Consider the following 13,063-nt stretch of genomic DNA (forward strand, 5'->3'; position numbering starts at 1 on the left):
ATTACCCGACACACGATTTGGAGTTGGGGGCGGTGGTCTTTGCCCTCAAGATTTGGCGGCATTACCTCTACGGGGTTCGGTGTACCATCTACACGGACCACAAGAGTTTGAGGTACCTCATGGACCAGCCGAATCTGAATATGAGGCAGCGACGGTGGTTGGACGTGGTGAAGGATTATGATTGCGAGATTCTTTACCACCCGGGGAAGGCCAATGTGGTGGCCGATGCGCTTAGCCGCAAGACGGTGCCGATCAGGGACGTCTGTTTGAGGATGACTGTGGTGACTCCCCTGTTGGAGCAGATTCGGGAGGCTCAACAGGAGGCTATCAAGGAGGAGCATCGGAAGAGCGAGCGTGTGGTGGGTCAGGTTTCCTCATTTGATTATGATGGCAGAGGACTTTTGACATTACACCGTAGGGTGTGGGTGCCGTATCACGGTGGCGTGCGTCAGACTTTGATGGAGGAGGCGCACAAGTCCCGATTTTCTATTCATCCCGGGGCGACGAAGATGTATAGGGATCTTCGTCCGGATTATTGGTGGCCTTGCATGAAGCGGGATGTGGCATGGTACGTCGAGCGGTGTTTGACCTGCAGGAAGGTCAAGGCCGAACATCAAAGGCCGCATGGCAAGATGCAGCTGTTGGACATTCCACTGTGGAAATGGGAAGATATCACGATGGATTTTATCACAAAGCTTCCCAGGACCGCACGGGGAGTGGATTCGATTTGGGTCATCGTGGATAGATTGACCAAGAGTGCTCACTTTATTCCGATTCAGGAGAGCATATCGGCCGAAAAATTGGCCGACATCTATATCAGGGAGATTGTGGCACGGCATGGGGTGCCAGTATCGGTAATCTCAGACAGGGATGTGCGTTTTACTTCCAGATTCTGGAAGAAATTTCATGACGAGTTGGGCACTCGTCTGCATTTCAGCACCGCCTTTCACCCGCAGTCAGATGGTTAGAGTGAGCGGACCATCCAGACTTTGGAGGACATGTTGCGGGCGTGTGTACTGGATTTCGGTGGTAGCTGGGATACCTATCTTCCTTTGGCTGAGTTCTCCTACAACAACAGCTATCACGCGAGTATTGACCGACCCCCGTTCGAGATGTTGTATGGGCGGAAGTGCAGAACCCCGATATGTTGGGGGGAAGTTGGCCAGAGAGTCATGGGAAGCACCGAGGTGGTGCTAGAGACGACCGAGAGAATTCAGCAGGTTCGGAGCAGACTTCAGACTGCACAGAGTCGGCAGAAAAGCTACGCCAATAGACGTCGATCCGACTTGGAGTTCCAAGTCGGGGATATGGTCCTCCTGAAAGTCTCACCTTGGAAAGGTGTCATTCGATTCAGGAAGTAGGGCAAGTTGGGCCCAAGGTTCATCGGGCCGTTCAGGGTTGCAGCCCGGGTGGGCAAGGTGGCGTATAGGCTGGATCTGCCAGCCGAGCTCGGTCAGATCCACAGCACCTTCAATGTTTCGCAGTTGCGGAAGTGCCTGGTGGACGATTCAGCAGTAGTACCGTTGGAGGATATTCAGGTTGATGACAGCTTGAATTACATTGAGCGCCCAGTCGCAATACTTGACAGAAAGACCAAGACGTTGAGAAACAAGAGGGTAGAACTAGTAAAGGTGCAATGGCAGCACCGCAAGGGTTCAGAATGGACTTGGGAACCGATGGACGAGATGATGGAGCATTACCCCGAGCTGTTTCAGGACCGGGCAGCAGACTTCGAGGACGAAGTCTAAAATAAGTGGGGGAGATTTGTAGCACCTGGTTTCCGGTATGTGAATTTTATTTGAGCATTGCCCCATTTTAGCCTTGGACTCGGCGAGTCATAAGGTCCGACTCGCCGAGTAGGGACGAGACTCAGGACACATTTTAAGTGGGTGACTCGGCGAGTCCATATCCTGGACTCGGCGAGTCACCGCTGCTGGATGAAACCCTAAGTTTCAAGGGTTTGCACCCTATTTAAACCCTCATTCCGCCCCAACTCGTCCCCATTCACCCCCAGAACTCCCCCAACATCGTTTTCCCTTATTTCCTTGAGAGATTGAAGTGTTCTTGGTGTGTTATTGAAGGTTTTGAGGAGAAAGAGGAGTAGATCAAGAAGAGGAGAAGGAGATCAGCCATCTTTGTGTCATTTCAACATTTTCCTCGAGGTATATCTCGTTTTTCCCCTGTTTCTATGCTTAGGATTTCATTTGGATCACTCTTGAGCAATTCTTCAAGCTTGTTTATGCTTAATGATTCGTAATAAGTGGATTAACCTTTAGATCTAGGCAAGATTGAGCTCCAGGAGCTCAGATCTGTTAGCTTTATGGCCCCATGTGGCTTGTTCATCCTAGATCTACCCTTTTGAGGCATTTTGCACCCTAAAATCCACATTAGTGAATATCCACACGTAAAGTTGGAAACTTTACGTGTGATTTGTGTCCTAGAAGTCCAGATCTATGATTGGCATGGACTGAAATCGAGTAAATCGGTGTATTTGGTGGATGCATGGCAGCGACTCGGCGAGTCTGATCGCGAGTCACCGATTTGGTCCCTTCATGATGTATCGAGTTGAGCCGTGAGTCACAGGGAGTGACTCGGTGAGTTGGGAGCTGAACTCATCCATGTTAGGACTCGGCGAGTCAATGCCCTGACTCGGCGAGTCCAAGGCAATCTTCATAGATTAAGAACAGACTCGGCGAGTTGTTCATACAACTCGGCGAGTCTTAGCATAAAGTGTTCTTCGGATGAAGATGAACTCAACGAGTTGTTCATACAACTCGGGGAGTAGGATGAAGGAGTTGAAAGACCGTTAGAAGATGAACTCGTCGAGTCATAGCCCAACTCGACGAGTAGAACCAGGGACCCAGGACAATAGTTGCTAGGGACTCGGCGAGTGGAGATCCACTCGGCGAGTCGGGTCAACTGAAAGTTGACTCTAGCTTTGGCTTAGAGCTAGACCGGGGGTAAAATGGTCATTTTACCTAAAGGACAGTTAGCAGTGTTTGATTGAGTATGTTGTGGGAATTGCAGCCGGAGGACTCCCGGAGCAGCAGCAGTCAGTTAGTTCCCGATCAGTTCAGCAGCTACTTTGAGGTGAGTTACCTTCCAGTAGTGGTGGGTCTAAGGCCACATGGCCGACCCACCAGTAGGAGATGTATGATAGATGATTGTCTTTGTGATATCATCTAGGTTTGCTATTACCTGTTATGTTACATGCTATCACGATACGTTATATGCAATAGTAGTAGAGTTCGGTTGTTAGGACCGCTGGGTAGTCAGACACCCCAGAATTATCTGACTGTATGTGATGGTATGCTTGTATGTTGATCTATTATGTTATGCGATAGAGGTAGCGGGAGGGGACCAGTCCCCGAGGATCGGTTGTTAGGACCGATGGGTAGTCAGCACCCCAGAATGGCTTGACATGGGTAGTCAGCACCCCAGAATGGCTTGACACGGGTAAGACGACACCCCAGAATGGCCGTATGGGTAGGTCGGCACCCCAGAATGGCCGTACCGGGTAGTCAGGCACCCCAGAATAGCCTGGCAGTACGTATGTTATGTGTTTGTATGGTATGTGGTACGTTGGGGGAACTCACTAAGCTTCGTGCTTACGTTTACAGTTTTGTTTTCAGGTACCTCTGCATCGAAAGGGAAGGAGCCGGCGTGGTAGCGGCACGTCATACACACACTCTTCGGTTTCCGCATTTACGAGATTTACTGGGATTGTACTCTGATATTTTGATGGGATGTATGGTTTGACCTTTTAGAACATGGTTACGATGTGTTATGGTGTGATCAAACAATGTTTTTATCTATTAATGTTTTCTAAAGTAATATTTTAAAATGAAATTTTTCGGACGTAAAAATTGGGTCGTTACAAGTTGGTATCAGAGCCCTGGTTTGAGGGATTCGGACACGCCTTCGGGAGTGTTTGGACTCAAATCGAGGGATTGAAAGATTTTCCAAAAGAAATTGTTCTTTAAAACCCGGAAAAGAGTCATAAGAAAGAGCAAAGTGTGTGACGTGCGCGACCGGCCGAGCTCAAGTAAGTATTCCCCATAGTACCCATACAAGTTTATGTTATGTTTATTAGCTTACGTAGAATTGCATGCTAGAATAGGCTAAGGATCTAGGAGTGATGCCTTATGTGCCTGCTTATGTGTTACAACTTTATGAATATTGCATGCTAGAATTGTAGGTCGATGGGGGGTTCCACTCAGACCGAAGGCTCTATATGTATGTTGTTTATTGTATTATCTTGGTTTTTGTGTTGTGTTGGTACTTTGGGGGAAAATCACTAAGCTTTGGGCTTACAGTTTTGGATTATGTTTCAGGTACTTCAGAGGACCGCGGAAAGATGAAGACATGATTGTGCACCTCCTCATGTTCTCATTCGTAATTTTGGGATTTCTCTGATGTTGAACTATTTTTTTAAAACAATTTGTAAATAGCGATGGTTTTGGGGTCTATTTAAAAGTTTAAATTTTTTTTTATGAATTTTATGAGTGTTACAATACAAGAATGGTAAAATAACTTGATGAGTCATTGGATTCATATCTAGATTGTATAATTGGTACATAGTAGAGTAATAGAACATGCCATATTATGGAAGAGTTTTCAAATTAGTATTATGATAATCAAATAATTTAAGTTTAGGACAATGTATTGAATAATGTTAAGTATTAAAAGTTGACACATGCCTATATAGATATAGAAATGGAAACTCTTTTACATACATAAATCTAGTAAATTGAATGGCTTGTATGAATGGGATAATTTAATAAGTGTTGAAGGAGCAAAGGTTCAAGTGAAGGGTAATAGATAATGTGGAAGCTAGATAGACTCCATAACTACACGAGGTGAGTATATGTGGATTTTTCAAATGGGTACATAACAAGCAATATTCATTTTATAACTATATTTTCATAACAACTTGTTTTGATGATTGAACATTGTTTAGATCTTCTATTAAGATTGTTATTGTTCGTTACCATGAGCGTTGTTTTGAACGTATGTAGCATACTAATTGAGTTTGATTGAGTTTAGTCAATTGTTTATCAATTAAGCTTTGAGTTTTTATGTCATGAATGAATTCATAGTTTCCAGTGTCTGGACTAGTTAAATTGGAAGACTCTATTAGGATGGTGCCTCCGTCGCAAAGTAGATTCTAGCCAAGATGCCATAAGGAGTAAGGTATGATCTAAAGACCATATTTCTATACGGAGCAAGATATAAGGAAACCGATAAGGTTTTCATTTATAGTTATGATCATGCTTGAATTAATTTTTTTTCATTGCAAGAAGCTTGAGTCATATTAAAGCTTATTACATGTTACTATATTGTTGAGTCTAAACCCATATATCTTATATGTCTTACATATTTGTTTGTTTCAAAATTATTATGTACTCAACATAGGAGCAAAGGAACAAAAGTTTAAAGCTAAAAGTGAACTTTTGGAAGACTTAGCTTAATCGTGGACTTTTGTACATCTTTTTCCTTAACTATGGTTATTATATGTTTTTGTAACACCAATAGTTGTAAACTATGATAATACTTTTGATGTTTGTGTTAAAACCAACTTATGATGCATGACTATAAGTCATGTAAGGTTTATAACCATGGTTTATAAATGATTTTAAAAAGAACATGGTGTTACACAAACACCAAAAACACACTAAGAATTCGTTTTTCAGATCTAAAAATCCTTTGTTTGTGTGCGTTTGTTTCAGATCCATATATCTATACATACAAACACCAAGAACACAACAAAAACTTGTTTTTTTTTTTATATTTGAAAACAGTTTATATGTGTGTGTTTTTTAGATTCATCCCTCTTACACACACAAACACCAATAACACATACACAAACACTAAGAACACACCAAGAACTTGATATTTAGATCTAAAAATCGATTTGTGTGTTTTTTTTGTTCAGATTCATCTCTCTTATACACACCAAGAAAAAATAAAACTTCACCAAAGAAGATAACCGAAGGTTTGCCGGAGCTGTCATGGATTTCGGAAGTCGGTTAAACTGACAATAGTCGATTATATGATTTTTTTGAACACCAAAAACAAGTTTACTCATAAATAATATAAATATTTAAATAAACATGAACAAAAAATGAAAGTTCTTTGACCTACTAAATCATTATCCAAATTAAAAATAATAATAACAATAAAATAAAAAACAAGACTAGTGAGAGTTAACTAAAGGATCTTTTTAGTAGTTCTCAAAAAAAAAAAAAAAAAAAAAAAAAAATTAGTATCATTTGAGTTCGTTGAACAAGTTGAGTAGCAGCCCTTTAAAATGACGAGTGGGAAATGTATAGGTGCCATAGGTAGGAAACTGTCGGTATTGACTATCCTTTCTTTATCAGGAATGGGTGAAAATTGAAATGTTGATAGCCTGAATTATTCACATTCACACCCTTTTCTTCAACCCCTCCAAACCCCTTTCTTTCCATAAATCACACGTCTCACATCTCCCAAGAATCTGGACATCATCCATTTCCTCTTTTTCTGATAAAAAGATTCACAGATTTGTTTTACTGGAAAATCTAAATCAGGTCTCTAAGATCAAGTTGAAGAATCACAAGATCTGTTCGATTTAAAGGTAGGTCGTTCGGATCTTTAACTTTGAAGGCCTTGATTAAGTTTTGTGCTGTTTTAGACTAGTAAATTGCCGAACCTTCTGATACGATACCCAATCGAAAAGGTTTAAACATTAATCGGTTTGATTTTGAAGCTCTGGTGATATGGGTAATTGTTGTGCTACACCCTCCACTACCGATTTCGAGAAGAAAAAAGGGAAAAATAAACCGAATCCGTTTTCATTAGACTATGGTTCGTCTAATCCATCTGGAAATGGCGGCTATAAAACCACTGTGTTAGAAAACCCAACTGGAACTGAGATTGAGAAAACATATGTTCTTGGTAAAGAGATGGGTAGAGGCGAATTTGGGATTACTTATATGTGTACCGATAAATCCACTGGTGAAGTTTTCGCCTGTAAATCGATATCAAAAAAGAAGCTTAGAACCAGAATCGATATTGAAGATGTGAAGAGAGAAGTCGAGATTATGAAGCATATGCCACCACAACCTAATATCGTGAGCTTAAAGGGTACTTACGAAGATGATAATGCTGTTCATTTGGTTATGGAGTTATGTGAGGGTGGCGAATTGTTTGATCGGATTGTTGCCAGAGGACACTACACTGAGAGGGCAGCTGCGGGTGTGACAAAAACCATCGTTGAGGTTATTCAGGTGACACAATAATCCCTCCAAATTGATTTCTGTTTACCCAAAACCATCCATTCCACCTACAAAATGTTAGTGTACAAATTTTCAATTGCTCTATTTTATTGCAGATGTGCCACAAGCATGGTGTGATGCATCGTGATCTTAAACCAGAGAACTTCTTGTTTGCAAACAAGAAAGAAACTGCAGCCTTGAAGGCTATTGACTTTGGGTTATCTGTTTTCTTTAAACCAGGTAACAACTTATAATAGTCATGAGATATCATCTTATCAGTATTATTAAAAGATATAATTCATATAGATATAACCCTTGGTTTTGGTTTTAAAACTCGATCTATTTGTGCTAAATGGAGTTGTTTCTAATGTTTACAGGGGAAAGATTCAATGAAATTGTTGGTAGTCCATATTACATGGCTCCTGAAGTCTTAAAACGAAACTATGGTCCTGAGGTGGATGTATGGAGTGCTGGTGTCATCTTATACATATTGCTTTGTGGGGTCCCACCTTTTTGGGCAGGTATGTATGAACAAAGATAAATCTTGATTTTCTTCTTCTTAAACTAGAGTGGTAATAAAGTTCTCTATATATAATTGTTGGATGTTGGTTTTTGCAATGTCAGAATGATGATAAGTGAAGATAAATATATTGATGAAAAATATGGTTTGTTTTAATTGCAGAAACTGAACAAGGTGTTGCACAGGCAATCATTAAATCTGTTGTTGATTTCAAGAGGGATCCATGGCCAAAAGTATCTGATACTGCAAAGGATCTTGTCAAGAAGATGCTCAATCCTGACCCCAAGTTACGCCTTACAGCTCAAGAAGTTTTAGGTGCAATAAAATTTCTCTTTTTTTGCTCTATAAGTTGTTAAATGCACTAAATAGTAATGTAACTTTATTGTTTTTTAAATTCCTTTAGATCATCCGTGGATACAGAATGCCAAAAAGGCACCAAATGTCTCATTAGGTGAAACTGTTAAAGCAAGACTCAAACAATTCTCAGTCATGAACAAGCTAAAGAAGAGAGCTCTAAGAGTAAGCAAAGCAAACACATTCATAATATATTTTTTTGTTTATTATACAATTAATCATCATGTTATAAAATCATTTTTGGGTTAACATAAAAAAAACTTGCAGGTAATTGCGGAGCATTTATCTGCAGAGGAAGTGGCAGGCATAAAGCAAGGTTTTGATTTAATGGACACAAACAAACAAGGAAAGATAAATCTACCTGAATTGAAAGCTGGATTGCAGAAACTTGGCCATCAAATCGCTGATGTGGATCTTCAAATACTTATGGAAGCGGTAATTCACTTAATATAGAATAGAGAAAGAACGACTTAATACAGAAAGTCAGAGCCTTTTCGATTTTTAAATTTTTTTTCCTTAAACAGGGAGATGTTGACAAAGATGGATTCTTGAATTATGGTGAATTTGTGGCGATTTCGGTTCACTTAAGAAAGATGGGCAATGATGATCATCTTAAAGATGCTTTTGCATTCTTTGATAAAAACCAAAGTGGATACATAGAGGTTGAAGAGTTGAGGGAAGCCTTAGCTGATGAAGATGAAGCCAATAATGAAGAAGTCATTTCCGCCATCATTCATGATGTTGACACTGATAAGGTTTGTGTTTGTGTATTTCGTAGAACATTTATGTAACATAGGATTTAATTACTAATTCTTTTTTTAAATGTTTAATGGTGTTTGATTGTTTTTTTGCAGGATGGAAAGATTAGTTTTGAGGAATTCACAGCGATGATGAAGGCGGGAACAGATTGGAGAAAAGCTTCGCGACAGTACTCCAGAGAGAGATACAATAATTTGAGCTTGAAATTGTTCCAAGATGCATCATTGGATTTAGGCAATGAGGAAAGATGACTAGAAAATTAAATAATGATTTTGTTCAAAAGAATCAAAGTTGTTGAAATACATTTATTGAGATTTTTTTTTTTGTTTCGAGAAAGATGTGGTTGTAAATATGGATGTGTTTACTTACACATATCCCTTGAGGGCCATCATCCCTTCTTTTTCATCTTTTTTTCTTATAGCGAATTGGAATATTGGATCTTGTAAAGCATTCTATTCTAACTAATAACAAGTCTTTATTATTATTTTTCTAACATGGTTTTGTTTTCATGTATATTGTAATCGGTTAATTGCCACCATTTATGGCATTTCCATGAACACCTTCTATAAGTTCACCAAATGTCCTTACAAGAACAAGTTCCACCAACAAATCTATGAAACCGAACTCTATCCCTAACAACAATCTCTCGCTCATATATCTTACTAATAATCTTCGTCACTTCATGACAATCCCCACAAACCCTAAGATTCTTCACTACCCTAATCACCACAGGAGCTTTAGTCTTCAAAATCCCATAAGCAATAGCCAATCTTTCACTATGCTCACAAAGAGCTTCCACTTTAACTTCATCACCCACATCATGACACACCTCTGAAACATCCACTTTATGCCCAAAAGCTTTAACTCGTTTCAAAACATCACTCAACACTTCCATTATCTCCTCTCTCTCAGGGTGAGACCAATCCCCTAACACAAACTCATGTAGGGTTCCCTCAACTTCAATGGAGCTACACCCTGGTGTAGTTTTTAACCCTTTATCTCTCATTTGTTTCCTTACATTTCCCATTTTAGACCATGATGAACATGTTGCGTAAAAGCTTGATAGAAGGGCATAGTTTTCGGGGTTTGATGGTTCCAATTTGAGGAGCTGTTGACCTGTTGACTCTCCTTTTTCTATGTTTTTGTTTTTCTTGCATGCGACAAGAAAAGTGCGTAAGATTACTGGATCGGGGTCAATGGGCATGTTTTTGATGAAGGTGTAAGCTTCTTGAAATAGGTTTGCACGACAAAATAGATCAACCATGCAGCTATAATGCTCCATTGATGGTTGAATTCCAGATTCGAGCAAGATATCCCAATGTTTTTGTCCCTCATAAACTAGTTGACCATGGCCACATGCTAGTAACACACCAAGGAATGCTACATTATTGGGTTTCACCTAAAACAAGATTTCAAACAACATGAATGACATGCGAATGGAATGACGAAAGAATGGAATGGAATGGAATGAGGAATGTTCAAATGTATAATACCTGGGATTTTTCCATATCAGCAAATACCCTAAGAGCATCATCTGCATGCCCATGAACTGCATACCCGACAATCATTGAGCTCCAAGTTCTTGAATCTCTTGTGGGCATTTCATCAAACACTTCTCTAGCTTTTTCTATGCATCCACACTTTGCGTACATATTAATAAGTGCAGTATTAAGCTTTATATCTATCAAGATCCTTTGTTTCTTGATGTAAGCATGCACCCACCTACCTGTATCGAGTGCCCCCAACCCAGCACAAGCGGATACCACACTAGCCATTGTCAGTTCATCGGGAACAACACCTGCTTTCTGCATATCCCCGAATACAGCCAATGCCTCATTAAACATGTCAAGTTTAGCATACCCGCCAATCATCGTACTCCAAGCAATCATATTTCTGTCAGGAATTTCATCGAACACCTTCCGTGCGCACTTGATATCCTCGCATTTTGCGTAGAAATTAATCAACGACGACTGCAAAAACGAATTTGTCGAAAATCCAGAGCGTATGACACGTGCATGGACCTGCTGGCCTTCTTGTATAGCTGGTAATATCGAGCAGGCTTTTAAAACAAACACAAGTGTGTAAGTGTTGGGGTTTGGGTGTCCTCTTCTGATCAAACGATTGAAGATGGAAACAGATTGAGTTGTTGCTGAGATATGAGATTGGGAGAAGCCTCTAATGACGGAATTCCAAGAGAAAATGTTGGGATTTGGGATTTGAAAGAGAAGCTTTTCGGCATATAGGATGTTGCCGACAGGGGAGATGGCGCAAAAGCTGAGGATTTTCGAGAGAGAGAAGCATAGGGTGGAGAAAGGTAAAGCTCGAGTAAGGATATAGGAATGGATTTGATGAAGTACTCTCATGTTCGGACATTTTCGGACCAAAGAAGCGACTCTCTCTTCTTCTTCTTCCAGATCTTCTGCTTGTATCTAGACAAAGAATAAAGATATGGATGAACACTTTGTTTATGCAGTAAAAACTGAGCTCTATCAGTTTATACAGCTATGGAGAAGTGTGATTCTATTCGTGCCCTTTTGCTACCTTCTGATGATGATACATATGCATGTCATGAACAGGGTTTACGAATAGAATCACGGGTGTTGGGACAGGAAAAGTACATAGGTTATTGTTTAAATGTTTGGATAAAAATATTTAAAAATCAGTTTATTATCATAGGAAAAATAAAATAAACTGATTTTAATAAGTAAGATGGAAAATACTTATTGGTCATTTTATTCATATAAGTTGTTTTATTTTGCCAAACACTTAAAAGATTATTGCTTATTGATTATTTTCACCGCAATAAGCTAATCTAAGCACATTTTAAAAAATGTTTATTCTCACCATAATAAGCAAATAAGCAATAAGCTAATAAACTACAAGATTATTTATCCAAACACCCCCTTATATTTTTCTAAAATGTTTAAAAAAAACTAGACATTTTAAAGTAACGAAATACTTTTTTTCTCTATTTATGAGAAATTCTTACAAATCTTTCTACCAAATTAAATGATGACATGTGTTATATTAATATACTAAAATATTATTAAAAATACATTAAATGTTACATATATCATTATTCAATTTGATAAGAAGATTTATACGAACAAAAATAGAAGGATATTTAATTTCTCTATATTTGCATGTGCCTATATCGATGTTTAACATCCATAGACAGAAATAGAAGGTTTCAAGGAAAGGAAGAAATCGATTTCCACACTTCTAAACCGGGTTCGAGGAATTGAAATATTTGTTAAAATTAGAAGTATAATGCAACTTGAAATACAATGCTATTTTTAGAGTACAATGCGGTTTCTAAAACTACAATGCTCACAAAAAACTGAAAAAGCCACATACATAATCTCCATCCTTTCCACCCCCGCCCCTGAATTCCTCTTGTGACCTCCATCCCCAATTGATTTTGATCTACCTTATTTGAGCAAAAAGAAACTATTTTTTAAGTAACAAATAGATATTTATAACATAATTTTACATGTTACAAACAACTTAAAAACTGGTTTTTTATTGAATTTTTGTACGTAAAAAATCATTTTATTGTTTATAATATTTATATAATTAATATATGTCAATTCATATAATTTATTAACGGGGTTCCCACGGGGGTTTCGAGACGGGACTACCAAACCATGCCCCCGCCCCCGAAATTAAAACGAGGGTTAATCTTGCCCCCACCTTTGGCCCGTCCCCGATATGTAATGAATTTGAAGGCTCATGATACATCATCAAAAAGCTCACGAACTAGAACTTTGGGTAGCCATAGGTGATCAACCCTTTGGTCGATCCCTAAATTCCACTATTTAGGTCTACCATTTATTATTATAATGATTAAATCTTGCTAAATAAAAATTTATTGCGGCAAAACTCCAAAAGCATGAAAATTTACTATTCATAAGCACTTTGAAATTAATATATAGTATATTGTAAGCAAATCCTAATTTTTGCAGTGAAAATAACATGAAATTGTATAATAATAATAATAATAATAATAAAAAAAGATGTAATGACTCTTAAAGTTTGATGTTGGGCATACAGATGATATGACATAAATTTTTTATGTATAAGTGTGACAAAATATAAACGGGATAACATAAGATATAACTTTTCATATGTAAAGAATTTGAAGGCTCATGATACATCGTCAAAAAACTCATGA

General features: G+C 38.7%; 2 protein-coding genes across 3 annotated transcripts; one reads left to right on the top strand and one right to left on the bottom strand.

Annotated features, from left to right (window-relative positions):
* The first annotated feature begins 6,321 nt into the window (after positions 1-6,321).
* Positions 6,322-9,382, top strand: LOC145014706 (calcium-dependent protein kinase 7-like). 2 transcript variants are annotated; one of them, XM_078973139.1, is made up of 9 exons: positions 6,322-6,616; positions 6,749-7,268; positions 7,373-7,496; positions 7,634-7,777; positions 7,939-8,091; positions 8,180-8,295; positions 8,398-8,565; positions 8,655-8,885; positions 8,985-9,382. In XM_078973139.1, exons 2-9 carry the CDS (start codon positions 6,759-6,761, stop codon positions 9,138-9,140), a joined length of 1,602 nt encoding a protein of 533 aa, XP_078829265.1. In that variant the 5' UTR covers positions 6,322-6,616; positions 6,749-6,758; the 3' UTR covers positions 9,141-9,382. The 2 variants fall into 2 exon arrangements, with proteins under 2 accessions (XP_078829265.1, XP_078829264.1); XM_078973138.1 differs by having other exon boundaries at positions 6,322-7,268.
* A 22-nt stretch (positions 9,383-9,404) lies between these two features.
* LOC145014705 (pentatricopeptide repeat-containing protein At1g59720, chloroplastic/mitochondrial-like) lies at positions 9,405-11,475 on the bottom strand. Its single transcript, XM_078973137.1, has 2 exons — positions 10,383-11,475; positions 9,405-10,288 (listed from the first exon to the last, which is right to left on the bottom strand). Exons 1-2 carry the CDS (start codon positions 11,250-11,252, stop codon positions 9,461-9,463), a joined length of 1,698 nt encoding a protein of 565 aa, XP_078829263.1. The 5' UTR covers positions 11,253-11,475; the 3' UTR covers positions 9,405-9,460.
* Between the last annotated feature and the right edge of the window lie 1,588 nt (positions 11,476-13,063).

Source organism: Lactuca saligna, chromosome 9, assembly GCF_052625555.1.
Source record: "Lactuca saligna cultivar CGN05327 chromosome 9, ASM5262555v1, whole genome shotgun sequence".
NCBI lineage: Eukaryota > Viridiplantae > Streptophyta > Magnoliopsida > Asterales > Asteraceae > Lactuca > Lactuca saligna.

What these genes read in the sequence shown, in the direction of transcription:
- LOC145014706 (XM_078973138.1), top strand. Translation starts at nt 6,759, where the DNA reads ATGGGTAATTGTTGTGCTACACCCTCCACTACCGATTTCGAGAAGAAA. An exon ending in TACAGCTCAAGAAGTTTTAG is followed by an intron (nt 8,092 to 8,179) that starts GTGCAATAAAAT and finishes AAATTCCTTTAG; the next exon opens with ATCATCCGTGGATACAGAAT. An exon ending in TTCAAATACTTATGGAAGCG is followed by an intron (nt 8,566 to 8,654) that starts GTAATTCACTTA and finishes TTCCTTAAACAG; the next exon opens with GGAGATGTTGACAAAGATGG.
- LOC145014705 (XM_078973137.1), bottom strand. Translation starts at nt 11,252, where the DNA reads ATGAGAGTACTTCATCAAATCCATTCCTATATCCTTACTCGAGCTTTA. An exon ending in CTGATATGGAAAAATCCCAG is followed by an intron (nt 10,289 to 10,382) that starts GTATTATACATT and finishes ATCTTGTTTTAG; the next exon opens with GTGAAACCCAATAATGTAGC.